Source organism: Bubalus bubalis, chromosome 9, assembly GCF_019923935.1.
Source record: "Bubalus bubalis isolate 160015118507 breed Murrah chromosome 9, NDDB_SH_1, whole genome shotgun sequence".
NCBI classification, from domain to species: Eukaryota; Metazoa; Chordata; class Mammalia; order Artiodactyla; family Bovidae; genus Bubalus; species Bubalus bubalis.
In genome coordinates this window covers 89,281,579-89,293,478 of record NC_059165.1, presented here as the reverse complement: position 1 = coordinate 89,293,478, position 11,900 = coordinate 89,281,579, and the positions used below count along the sequence as shown (strand labels likewise).

The 11,900-nt window shown below is 52.1% G+C and overlaps 2 protein-coding genes across 7 annotated transcripts in view; one reads left to right on the top strand and one right to left on the bottom strand.

Annotated features, from left to right (window-relative positions):
* Positions 1-2,553: 2,553 nt before the first annotated feature.
* Positions 2,554-10,612, top strand: IRF1 (interferon regulatory factor 1). Of its 3 annotated transcripts, XR_006641426.1 has the most exons (11): positions 2,559-2,809; positions 3,846-3,937; positions 5,218-5,317; positions 6,114-6,290; positions 6,414-6,463; positions 6,571-6,703; positions 6,894-7,016; positions 7,324-7,373; positions 8,228-8,363; positions 8,678-9,616; positions 9,720-10,612. XR_006641426.1 is itself a non-coding variant. In XM_006046048.4 (10 exons), the coding sequence occupies exons 2-10, from the start codon at positions 3,851-3,853 to the stop codon at positions 8,788-8,790; spliced, it is 969 nt and encodes a 322-aa protein (XP_006046110.1). In that variant the 5' UTR covers positions 2,559-2,809; positions 3,846-3,850; the 3' UTR covers positions 8,791-9,666. The 3 variants fall into 3 exon arrangements, 2 of the variants coding, with proteins under 2 accessions (XP_025148861.1, XP_006046110.1); XM_006046048.4 differs by lacking the exon at positions 9,720-10,612 and having other exon boundaries at positions 8,678-9,666; XM_025293076.3 differs by lacking the exons at positions 6,894-7,016; positions 9,720-10,612 and having other exon boundaries at positions 2,554-2,809; positions 8,678-9,666.
* LOC123335130 overlaps positions 4,645-11,900 on the bottom strand; it is a 76,503-nt gene continuing 69,247 nt past the window's right edge. For all 4 annotated transcript variants that reach the window (XM_044947872.2, XM_044947870.2, XM_044947874.2 and 1 more), the window contains one exon: positions 4,645-5,348. In XM_044947872.2, coding sequence (XP_044803807.1) covers positions 5,339-5,348 — 10 coding nt within the window. In that variant the 3' untranslated portion in view covers positions 4,645-5,338. The remainder of the gene's footprint in view (positions 5,349-11,900) is intronic.

Here is an 11,900-nt window from a genome sequence, read left to right as displayed (position 1 = left end):
AATCTGCTCCGGGCAGTGTGGAAAGGGGAGGCCAAGAGTTCTGTTTGCTGTGTGTGGAATCTGTGGATAGGTTTGTAGGGGAGCAGCCAGAAGGCAGCCACAGTGTGGTTTTGGAGGTCACCTGCCCAAAGGGGATGTCTGGAAGTACAGAAGAGTATTTTGAGTCAGAAATGTGGAAAGGCCAGCCCTGAATTACTAACAGAAACCTAAAAAGGACAAAATGCATCTGTCCAGCTTCCCAAGGAATGTGTGATGCATCTTAGAATGGGATTCATCAAGAACAGTTACAATAAAAATGTGAGATGCTTAAACAGGGGTTAGCTTTTATTTCACTGATTTGGAGTATAGCACCCCCAATCATAATAAGCATCAAGAATATGAAAGAATCCCTACAGTTAAAAAAAAAAAAAAGGCAAAGATCACTTCAAAAATGTAAAATGACAATTTCACTGGTAAATACTAACACTGGGGAATTTCTCCTTAGCAAAAAAATGATTGGTGTGCGCAAAGATTTAGCTACACAGTGCTGTCTGTATTATGAAAAAATGGAAATAACCTAAATGTCCTACAATAGGGGATTAATTGGGTAAATTTTTATTTATCCTTATGGTAGAATAATATATACCCATTACAAATGATATTGCAGAAGTACGTTTCATGACCCAGAAAGACGCTCATTATAGATGTATACATACAGATGATTATCTATGAATTAAAATTTTTATTTTAAAGCACACTTTACTCTCTCCTGTTGCCTTCCCAAGGTCAATGTCACTCTGCATTTTCCAGCAGCTGTCAGTTTCCTAGGGGTAGGACAAGCACTCATTTGCTGCACAGAAAACAGATTTAGCAACTCAGGAGCCACTTGTTTTCTTCTCTTCTTGCTTGAAAGGTCTTGGTTTCTGTAGTGCATTCCCACTCCCTTCTATCATTTAAAGCACCCCAACCCTTCTCCCCCTTCCAGGGCCTCAGCACCTTCCATCTGCTTAACACCCAGGTAGTCTCATTCCTCACAGTTTCTCCTGTCTCTCTGCCTCTCAGCTCCCTCGCCCATCAGTATCTGGGAGACAGTTCTGACCCATTCCTATTGGTTTCCTGGGAACCAAGTGTGGCCTTAGTCACAGCATCAGATTCTGGTGTACCAGAATTGGATTAACCCATCCATTTCCTCTGTGGGAGGAAAGCTGTAGTGTGACTGACAGGTGAATGGTGCATCCACGTGTCTGTTTATAGCCTGCAACACTGCAGCTGGATCCTGCTATGGAGGGAGAGCTGGGATGACAGGAAAGACACATCAACCTGACCTGGAAAAGAGATTTACTTCTGAGTCAGCAGCTTTGGGGAGATGAAGAAAGAAGCCTGCTGGCCAGAGCTCTGGAGAGAAAAATGAACATTCAGCCCAGCCTCTAGGTGTACAAGTAGGGCAAGGTCTAGTTGTAAGCACAGGAGTTCGATAGCTATCATTCCCAAAGCACCTGGGACCTGGGCTCCCCAACCCTTTAGCTAGACCCATGGCCTTGATCAACGTAAGCAACTACCCCCATTTGCCCAGAATCTCTCTGGACCAAGCCCTGAGGCCCCAGAAACTAAACCAGTGCTGCCAAGGAAGGCTGTCATGCAAGGGCCAAGGGAGTCTGTGGAAGTGGCCTAAGGCAGGAGTGCTAGGAGGAACCAAGGCTACCCCACCCCCACCCCAACTCAGCAGTCCTGGCTTCTCTGAAACCCTTCTCTCTTTCCCTAAGGCCAGCAGTGGGGCAGTCCCAAGAATGTAGATGGAGAAGCGGAAGAGGTCCCTCCCTGGTCACAGACTCTGGCAGGGGCCTCGAAAACCACGCATCATCTGCTGCCCAAGTAGGGCATGATGTTTCACAGACATCCTCTCTCTGTCACGGTAAAGCAGCAAAGTAGGGCTACTGTTTTGGAGTTGAGGAAACTACAGCTGTCAAACTGGGATTTCTTTTAGTCTCGGCAGCCCCACGCAGGGTAGGCTTTCCTTCACTTCCCCGGGGAAGGTGAACCCCCCGGAGGTGGGCCACCCCTCGAAGGTTTGAAGGCTGAAACCCTCCCTGCTTGACACCCATTAACGGGCTTGAGGAAGCAGGTTGGTTTTCAAGGACTCAATTCTCGCGTCCACTCTGAAGAGGACGGCAGGTGCCGGGGTGACCCCCTCACCGGAGCTGGGAAGACAGAGATCCCGGGGCATCCCCAGGAAAGAAGGGCAAGGAGATGGCCTCAGGAGCTAGCAGGCTGGGTTAGCGCCGAGTGAGGGGAGCAACTGCGGGCCGGGGGCGTTCGACTTTCCAGGAGCGCTTTCTCCCGGGTGCGCTGGTACGGGGGTGGAGTGGGAGCCGGCGGGGCGGGCCCGCGGTCGCCCCGGGGCAGCGGCGCCAGGCCGGAGGGGGTGGGGAGAGGCAGCCGCCCTGTACTTCCCCTTCGCCGCTAGCTCTACAACAGCCTGATTTCCCCGAAATGATGAGGCGGCGCTGGCCAATGGGCGTCCTCTCGGCTCTTTAGGAGGCGGGGCCCGGCCCGGGCTGGGGGAATCCCGCTAAGTGTTTAGATTCTCCGCGGCGCCGCGGTTCAGGCAGAGCGCGCCACTCCTTCGTCGAGGCAGGACGTGCGCCCAAGTCGGGCTAGCAGAGGCCAGCGAGAGCCGTGCCAAGTCAAGGCCAGCCGTGACCAGCGGCTCCGCGACCTGGGCATCCTCTGCCTTCTCCCCGTTCCCACTTGAATCGCGCTCCTAGCGCCCGCAAAAGCAGTCCTCGCCGGGATCCTCGGTTGCTGCCGTCGGGTAGCGCTTGCTGTCGAGGTGAGCTCGCCTTCGCCGCAGGGGGCAACGGTGGCATCGGACAAAGGCGCGCTCGGGGCACCAGGAAGTGGGGGACGAAAACCCTTGCCGGGAGAGTGACGGGCGCGCGGCGTTGCCTGGGCCCCCGCGCGGGCTCGGGAGGGCGCTGGAGGAGCCGCAGGCAGCTGCGCGGGGAGGGCGAGTAGCGGCGTGGACCGCCCACCCCGCCGAGGTTGCCCGTGCCTGGCCGCTGTCGCAGACCTGTGCGCGAAGCCGCTGGCGGCCTCTGGGTGGCCCTCTGTGTTGGTTGCACGCATCCAAGGGCTGTGCGGGGGATTCGACTGTATATCAGCGCGTGGGCGCCCTTTGCTCCCTGCGCCGGCTTTTCGGCGGTTCCAGCTCAGGCCTAGCCCCCAGGTTTCAGGCTGTCTCTGCAGGTGGCGGGGCTGGGGCCGGCTGCGCTGGGTGGTTGGAGGACCTCACGGGACCGCGGGAAGAGGCGCCACAGGTGTTCTTTGGGCCACTTTGCCCACGGAGGGCAACCAGGGCGAAATTGTTAGCGTACGGGCCTTGGCACTGTGGCTGTCAGGGAGGCATAGGATAGATTGGGGGGTGGTGGTGACGAGGATGCAGGGTAATTGTCCATTAGGGAAGGTGCACGGCTAGTGACAACAACTCAAACAGGGAAATTGCTTGGCATCAAGCAAAAGAAGCCCCTCTCTTCCCAAATAATTTGAATTTGGGGAGAAAAGTTCTAGTATTTAGATATCTGTGTGTTTTCTCCCTTTTCCTTAACATAAATCTTGAAAGTATCACTTGGCATGTCTGTCTCCTCCCAAGACTGTCTAGGAGGGGCTGAGGGAAGGAGTGTGTTGCTCAAGATGCTGAAAAGATTTGGAGGGAGGTTTTATTAGAAAGTCCCCTTCTGCATGATTGTAGTACTTGGTATCTAGATGAGGGCAGGGGAGGGTAACTGAATGACCTGGGGTGGGGCTGGGTAGTGGCCAGGGAGTGCTCAACAGACTCCAAACAGGAGCCTTCTGTCTTCTCTTCACAGCCAACATGCCCATCACTCGGATGCGCATGAGACCTTGGCTAGAGATGCAGATTAATTCCAACCAAATCCCAGGGCTGATCTGGATTAATAAAGTGAGTGTTACTCTTTGGATTTTTCTGCCACTGTTTTAACCTATGTTCTTCAGGGGTCCAAAGCTTCAGATGCAGTTCAAAAAGGGAAGTGATAGGGAGTAGGTAGATGTATTTCCCAGTGGATCCTGCAGGGAGTGTATAAGACCCAGCCCAGGCAGGGCCCCACTGGCTGCCTTCTGCCCACCTCCCTTCTTGAGGTAAGCATGGGGCATCCACCTGACAGTTTTCCAGCAGCAAGATTCTCCCAGCATCTGCAGAGCCAGAGTTCTGGCCTGTACTGAGGGAGACCTCTACAGGCACACACAGCCTTCTAGAGGGCTCCACTTGGGCAGATAGGAGACAGAGAAGTGGGCACTGCTGGCAGGAAGAGGTGGCTGACCCAGCAGGTGACCCAAGAATTAACCTTGCACCAGTTGTCTAAACCCAAGAGGTCTCTTGCTGTTGCAAAAAAGAACAGACCCTGAAGGCTTAGTAGTACTACTAATAATAGCTAATGCTTACTATGCTCACTTACTAGGAGTGAGCATGGCACCATGTTAAGTATGTTACTTACACTGTGTCATTTAATCCTCAAAGTAGCTATGCGAGGAAGATTTTACCAGTATCTCCATTTTCAGACGAGGAAACAGGCACTGAGAGGTAGATTATGAGATCACACATTTGAACCTGAGCAACCTGACTCAAAAATCCATACTGTTAACCACCAGTAATGAGAACAGTGGGACCTTAGCTTTTATATTTGTTACTGGGTTGTTGTTGTTGTTGTTTTTTTTCCCCATTTCATGGAAACCAGTGAGGGATAAAGAAGTACAGTGTCAATGCCAGGGTCACACAGGTAGTCATCATCCAAGTCTGGTCCTGGGCTCCTGAAGGTATATGACCAGAACCCCCTTTGTAGGAGCCAGTGCTCACAGTTGTTCTGAGAAGCCCCATATAATGGACTGAGTTCTCACTTCCATGTTGGTGCTGACAAGCCAGAGAGAAGCATCCAGGGGTCCTCTGTATGGGTCCTAGCACATCTGTAATGAGCAGAAGGAGGTCTTTGCTGACCTGATGATGCCATAGCTCATCAGAACCCAGAGCCTCTTCTGAGAGATCCAGAGGGATGCACCAGTCTGTTTAGGCCATTGTCGGGATGGGTCAACCCCAGCCAGATGTCAGGGTGAAAAAGGGAAGTCAGTCTTTTCCCAGACCTGGGGGGCTGGGCAGATTAAGGCCAAAAACCTGTGGTCTCTGAGCTGACACAGCTTTGTGTGTACATGTGCTTGTGTGCTGTATAGGAGGAGATGATCTTCCAGATCCCATGGAAGCACGCTGCGAAGCATGGCTGGGACATCAACAAGGACGCCTGTCTGTTTCGGAGCTGGGCCATTCACACAGGTGAGTGTGCTGGACTCTAGCTTAAGAGGAGCTGGAAAGAGAGAAAGGGAGGCACTTCTGTTAACACAGAGGATCTTCACTGGGGTCTCTGAGTTCCCTGAGATGTATATAATTCAGGGTGGGCAGGGAGCAGGCCTTTGTTTTAGGGGAGAGGTTCATCATTTCAGCAAGTTCACAAAGGAATTTATAAAGCCAAAATCTTTAAAAGTATGGCTTCATGGAGTTTGTGGCTGAATTAAAGTTCTCCCTGGCAAAAGCAGTGGCAAGCATGGACACTGAAAAAGATCCAGGCCTTCCTTTTTCTTGATGTTGACTAATGGTCCTGGGCCCATCTGGTTGGCAGTCTCCTTTTATCCTTCCAGGAAGGGGCTCTTGGCCCATCTTGGACCACTCAGTCCACCTATCAGTAAACATTCTTTGTTGCCTACTCTGTGTCCTCTCCCATGTTTGGAACTATCAGACAAGCACCAGTCCCTTCATTCTGGCTGCTGACAGCCAAAGAGAGACTGCCTTGATCTGGGACAAAGATAGCACTTTGGGCTTGGGCTCTCTAGTGCTTCTGGGTAGGCCTTTCCCAGAGGCTTGCTGGGTGTATCAAATGCCCAAGTCTGGGCATTTGAGAAGCCCTGGGCCTGCACCAGTGTCATCCAGGAATACATGCTGGTTTGATTACTGTGGATCTCTGGCAGCATGCAAACTTTAGGGATACTCTTGTCTTTGTCCTTCCTAGCCAGGGCACAAATGAGGATTCCCACCTAGAGCCTTGACGATCCTCTCCACCTTTCCTGCCCACTAGGCCGATACAAAGCAGGGGAAAAGGAGCCGGATCCCAAGACCTGGAAGGCCAACTTTCGCTGCGCCATGAACTCGCTGCCAGATATTGAGGAGGTGAAGGACCAGAGCAGGAACAAGGGCAGTTCAGCTGTGCGGGTGTACCGGATGCTCCCACCCCTCACCAAGAGCCAGAGGAAAGGTACCCAAAGGGCTCTGGGTCCTGGGGAAGCCCTCAGGGAGAGAGGGAAGGAGGAGGAAGGGCAGCTGGGGCTGGCATGCTTGCCTCTACCAGGGCTGGGCTGACAGCCTGTCTGCCCCACAGAGAGAAAGTCCAAGTCCAGCCGAGACGCTAGGAGCAAGGCCAAGAAGAAGGTGAGTGTGATCCTAAGCACTTAGCCTTTGGTCTCCTGAGGGTCAGGGTGGGTAGTGAAAGGAGTGCCACGGCAAGCCTGGGCCTAAGCGTCTTTCTCCTTCTACAGCCATATGGGGAATACAGCCCCGATACCTTCTCTGATGGACTCAGTAGCTCCACCCTTCCTGATGACCACAGCAACTACACAGTTCGCAGCTACATGGGGCAGGACCTGGACATCGAACGGACTCTCACTCCAGGTGAGGAGGGCCGGGTCTGTCAGGGGACCGTGTACACTGGTGGGAAGGCTCTTGCTCTTGGATCTAGCAGGCACTGAGCTTGTGGGTGGTGGCCTGTTGGAGCAGGCTATGAGTGGGGGCGGGGGGTGCTGGGTATCTGGCAAACTAAGACAGCACACAGCTCTGACCCTTGGTTTCTGTTGTCCTGAAGCGCTGTCACCGTGTGGCGTCAGTAGCACTCTCCCTAACTGGTCCATTCCGGTGGAAATTGTGCCAGACAGCACCAGCGACCTGTACAACTTTCAGGTGTCGCCCATGCCCTCCACCTCTGAAGGTTCGTGCTTCTGGGGCCTGGCCTTCCTGTTGGGGTCCAAGGAGGGGTTGGAACTCCACTTGGCACTGAGCTGACTGGTGGGCTGGAGAGGAGAGGGAAGAGGTGGGAAGAGGTGTGGCTTCAGGGTTCGAGAGGCTGAGTCACCGGGACAGCGTTTTCCTCTGTGATCTTCATGGCAGGCAGACATCTGCTGGGAGGCCAGTGTGTGTGTGTGCGTGTAGGAAGGAGCAGGGGGACCAGGTGGGCTAGCACTTCAGGGTGAGCCTGGCTGACCTCAGCTAACCTCTCTGCTGTTCCCCATCCACAGCTGCAACAGATGAGGACGAGGAAGGGAAATTAACTGAGGACATCATGAAGGTAAAAGCCCCTTCCTTCCTCCTTTGGTGCCCTTTAGAGGTGGCTACTTCTCAGTGAGGGCTTCCAAACTGGAGGGTAGGCAGCTGCTGCTGCTGTTGTGACCTGCTGGCTTGCATAGTCCAACAGGTGTCACGTCCATATGGTTGGGGACCACTGACCTTTTTGGCTGATGGGAAAGAAGCACTGTGGGAATGAGGGGAGGAAGGAGGCTGGGTTTCTGACATGCTGTCCTAAAGCAGGCCTCAGATAGCTCTGACTCAGCTCCCATCAGTGCTGGGTCCCTGGCCCGCGTCCTCCACCCCAACATGCCCCAGTCCTGTTAGTTTGGGAAATGCACATCAGGTTTCAATAATCACCCTTTGGGATCTATAACATGATGGCTTTTTTTTTTTTTTTAAGCAAATTATTCTCCAGGTTTTTTCTGCTTCAGTTTTTTAAATAAATACAGAAAAGTTTTTGTAGTAGCTGTACCCAGGCTGTGTTCCTTCAGCACAGAAAATGGAGATATGGGCATAATTCCCTATCTCTAGCTGAAATTTCAAGGCATCTTTTCTTAGCATGTTAACCATTGCTGTAAGCCACCCTCCCAGTTGTTATGTCCTTACCCTTAGAGAGGGAGATCTTGGAGATTCTATGCCAGAAGGTAGATGTGGGAATGTTAGCCCAGGGTCCCAGGGCAGACCCTCACCTCCAGGCCTTTATCCTAACTGCACTCCACATATGTATCCATCTGAGAATATGAAAATAGCCAAGGACCTGATCCTGGCTGAGAAGCTTTGGCTCATTGGGGGCAGGGCCAGAGGGTGAGTCTGTACTGGAAGTGACCTGATGGCTTCTTATTTATCTGTCCCCAGCTCTTGGAGCAAACAGGGTGGCAGCAGACAAGCGTGGATGGGAAGGGGTACCTGCTTAATGAACCCGGGGCCCAGCCCACCTCTGTCTATGGAGAGTTCAGTTGCAAGGAGGAGCCAGAAGTTGACAGCCCTGGGGGTAAGAAGACCCTGGATCCATATGGTTTCTCAAAGATGGGAAACCCATGGAGGTGGTGGGGGAGACTTGGGGGCAGGATGAGATAGCAGCAGAGGTGAAGCATCCTTCTTAAATTCATCTGGGTACAGACAGCTTGCAGACTGGCTGTGGCTCCCAGGCCCTCAGGTTTGCCTAAGATGAGGCTGCCGAGGGGTCGACAGCAGGAGCTGCTGTGTCTGTGCCTTCCAGGAATGGGCTGGAGGGTTGGTGGGGTTGGGTAACACACCTGCCTCCTCACCCCCCAGTCCTCACACAACCTTCTTTGTATCTTCTAGGTTATATTGGCCTGATATCTTCAGATATGAAGAACATGGATCCCAGCTGGTTGGACAGCCTGCTCACCCCAGTCAGGCTGCCCTCCATCCAGGCCATTCCTTGCGCACCATAGATGGGCCCCCAGACCCCCTTTGACTCCTTTAGGCGACAGGGCCTGGCATCATGGTGGCTGTGGTGCAAAGAAGCAGGAATCCTGCGGCCCCTTGATATGATGGAGTGTGACCCCACTGCTGACCAAGGATGGGTCTTTCCGCCTCGGGACAGTGGCCTCTTGCAGTCCGGCAGGGCAGGGTCTGGACTCATCTTGTCGGGTGAAGCTGGCCCTGCCTCCGGGGAAGATGGGGTTCTGAGACTGGTGTGTCAGGTGGCAGTCTCAGACAGGACTCAGCCTCCAGCTTTCCCCTTGGAGCCCCACTGCCTGGAGAGGGTTTTGCTATTCCTGAGCTGGCCCGAGAGAACGGACCAGTGACCTCAGAAAGCATGGCACCACCTCCAGGGCTGGCTCTGCACTAAGAGACAATTGCACTAAGTGAATCCTGTTCCCAAAGTAACCGCCTCCCTTCCTAGCTGAGCCCTGGGGACTGTTCCAACGCCAGTGAAATATGAAGGAAGAATGGGGTCCCTGTGGGACAGTGCCCCCTCTGCCTCAGAGGAGCTCTGCCCTGCTCCCTGCCTAGGCTGAGGGGCTTGTGAAAAAACCTGGCACTTTTTCTTGTGGACCTTGCCACATTTCTGATCAGAGGTGTACACTAACGTTTCCCCAAGCTCTTGGCCTTTGCATTTATTTATACTGTGCCTTGCCCTGCACCCACGTGCCCCCTCAGGCAGGCCCCGGCAGCCCCCAGCAGGCCCAGGGAGGCAGGCGTGAGCACCTTGGTGTGATTTAAAATTGGAAGTATCATCTGACCACTAAGTCATGTGTGACCACACATGAATATGTATGTAAATATGTACATTTGTCTTTTTATAAAAATTGTATTGTTTATAAGGGTTGTGGCCTTTTATTTAGAGATAAATCATAGGTGATTTTACTTTTTGTAGATACCTTCTGATGGATTCATTGTTGGCATCCTGCCTGAGCTTAACTTTGGGATGAGTGGTAACACACCTTTTGTGAAATCCTTTCAGCTGTGGTCATGGAGAAGAGGGCAGGAGAAAGGACAGTTGTGCCACAGGGATATGTTCATGTAAATACAGTCATTGCCCTTGGCTATATAGGTAGAGCTATGAGTTGACTTGGGCCCCGGGCCCCAAGGAGTGTTAGGTTTTGAGTTCTTCTGACGAATGTGCCATAAACTCCAATGTTTTGCTATAAACTCAAATGCAAGTGTACTCAGGTGCTACTTCACAAAGGTATCAGTTGGCACAGCATGGTCACCATCAGAACAGACCCCAGCCCCATAAAGATCCCTGAGGCCTTCCATGCTGAGCATAACTTGCTGTCCGTTTTCTGCAGTGATGGGAATGTTCTCTGTCTGCGCTGTCCACTACAATAGGTAGTGGTGTAGTCACGTGTGCTAAATCAAACACTTGAAATGTGACCAGTACAATGGAGGAACTGGATTTAAAAAAAATTTTTTTGGCTATGCTGCTCACATGCAAGATCTTGGTTCCTGGACCCAGGATAGAACGGATGCCCCCTGCAGTGGAAGTCTGGAGTCCTAATCACTGGACACCAGGGATTTCCCTGGGTTTTTAAAGTTTCATTTAATTAGTTAAAATTCAAAAAGCCACACGTGGCCAGTGGCTACCATATTGAATAGTAAAGGTAGATACTGGATTGGGAGCAGACTTGAGGGGGAGGGGCTGGGGTGGCTGGAGGACACTGGGGACTGGGGCTTGGGACTATTCACTTGACTGTTCAAAAGTATTTTACTGTTTTGACAGCTAATAAAAACTGGTGCTGAAAATCAGCCCTGCAGTGTACTATGAAACAGCTCCATGCACAAATGTGTTAGGAAAACCTTGGATGAACTTACATGAAGCAGACATCCTTATTCCACATCTTTTCAGGGTTCTGGCTAGGCTAACACACACAGAATCTCTGGGTGAAGAATCAGGACAGTGTTTCTGAAATCTGCAGGTTGGGAATCACTGATACAAAGCAATGAAGGACCAAGTCAGAGTGAAGAGTCAGAGGTCTGGAAATGGGCTTTTCTCATTTCTCTGCAGGCTGGGCTCTGGGGCTAAACAGCACCCAGTAGTAGGCAAGCTGGCCCAGGAAAGCCAGCAGGCATCACTAGTATCCTCCAGGGAATGAGGCCATGGCAGTGAAGGGGTTGCTCAGGAAAATCAAGCCCTGCGGACACATCTTCCATATTCTTGGTCCAAGAAACCCCTTGTTGGGCCAAGCTGTCTGGAAAGAGTGTGAGGGGGGGAAGGCTGAGTGGGAAAATAAAGAAAAAACTGGAAAATGGGTAAAAGTTCTGTCAGCTATTCTCTGCAAAGCTTAGGAAGTATTGTTCCTTGAATGGCAGGTGGCCTCCTGCCGGGTGGGCCTTCTACTTGTGGAAGCCTAGGCAGACTTGTCTCAAGCCCTGCCCATCAGAAGATCCACCTGGATTTTCCAAGAGTAACATCACCTGGCGACAGAAGGAGAGGAATAAGGCCTTTCCCAGCTCTTCCAGGGCCCAGCCCTTACTGTGAAAAATAGTATTTGGGGAGGCCAGCCTATTGTGGCTTCTAACTGGGGGCTTGGCAAGGTCTAGTGGGTGGCTTTTCCAGCTAATGATGGCTGGAAGTAGTGTGAAGCCAGGTAGATCAGACCTAGGAGGGATGTCGGGGAAGGCATGCAACCCAGGGCAAACAGCAGGGACCTCAGACTTAATTCCTGACAGTTAAGTAGGCAGTGGATATGCTGAAGTCCAGGTAGGTATGGAAATCTCTCAAGTTTTAGTACACAAAGTTCATCACTTATAAGTTTCCAAAATGGGAAAGGAATTCCATCAATGCAATGAACTCCCAATCTCTAGAGCCAAGATGGAGTTTCTAGAGTCCTGGTCTCCAACTCTTCATACCCTAGGCATCGAGACAACTGGAACCAGCTCCTTGGAATGTCCAGGAGGGACCCCAAAATATCCCCCTCCCCATCACAAGGGAGCTGGGTCCCAGGGGCCAGACCTGGAGGGGTAGTGTGAGATGGAGCCAGATTTTCCAGGATGGTGAGCTACCTTACCACACCCCGCCACGCCTGAGATGGCAGCTGACACTAACTCATTAGCC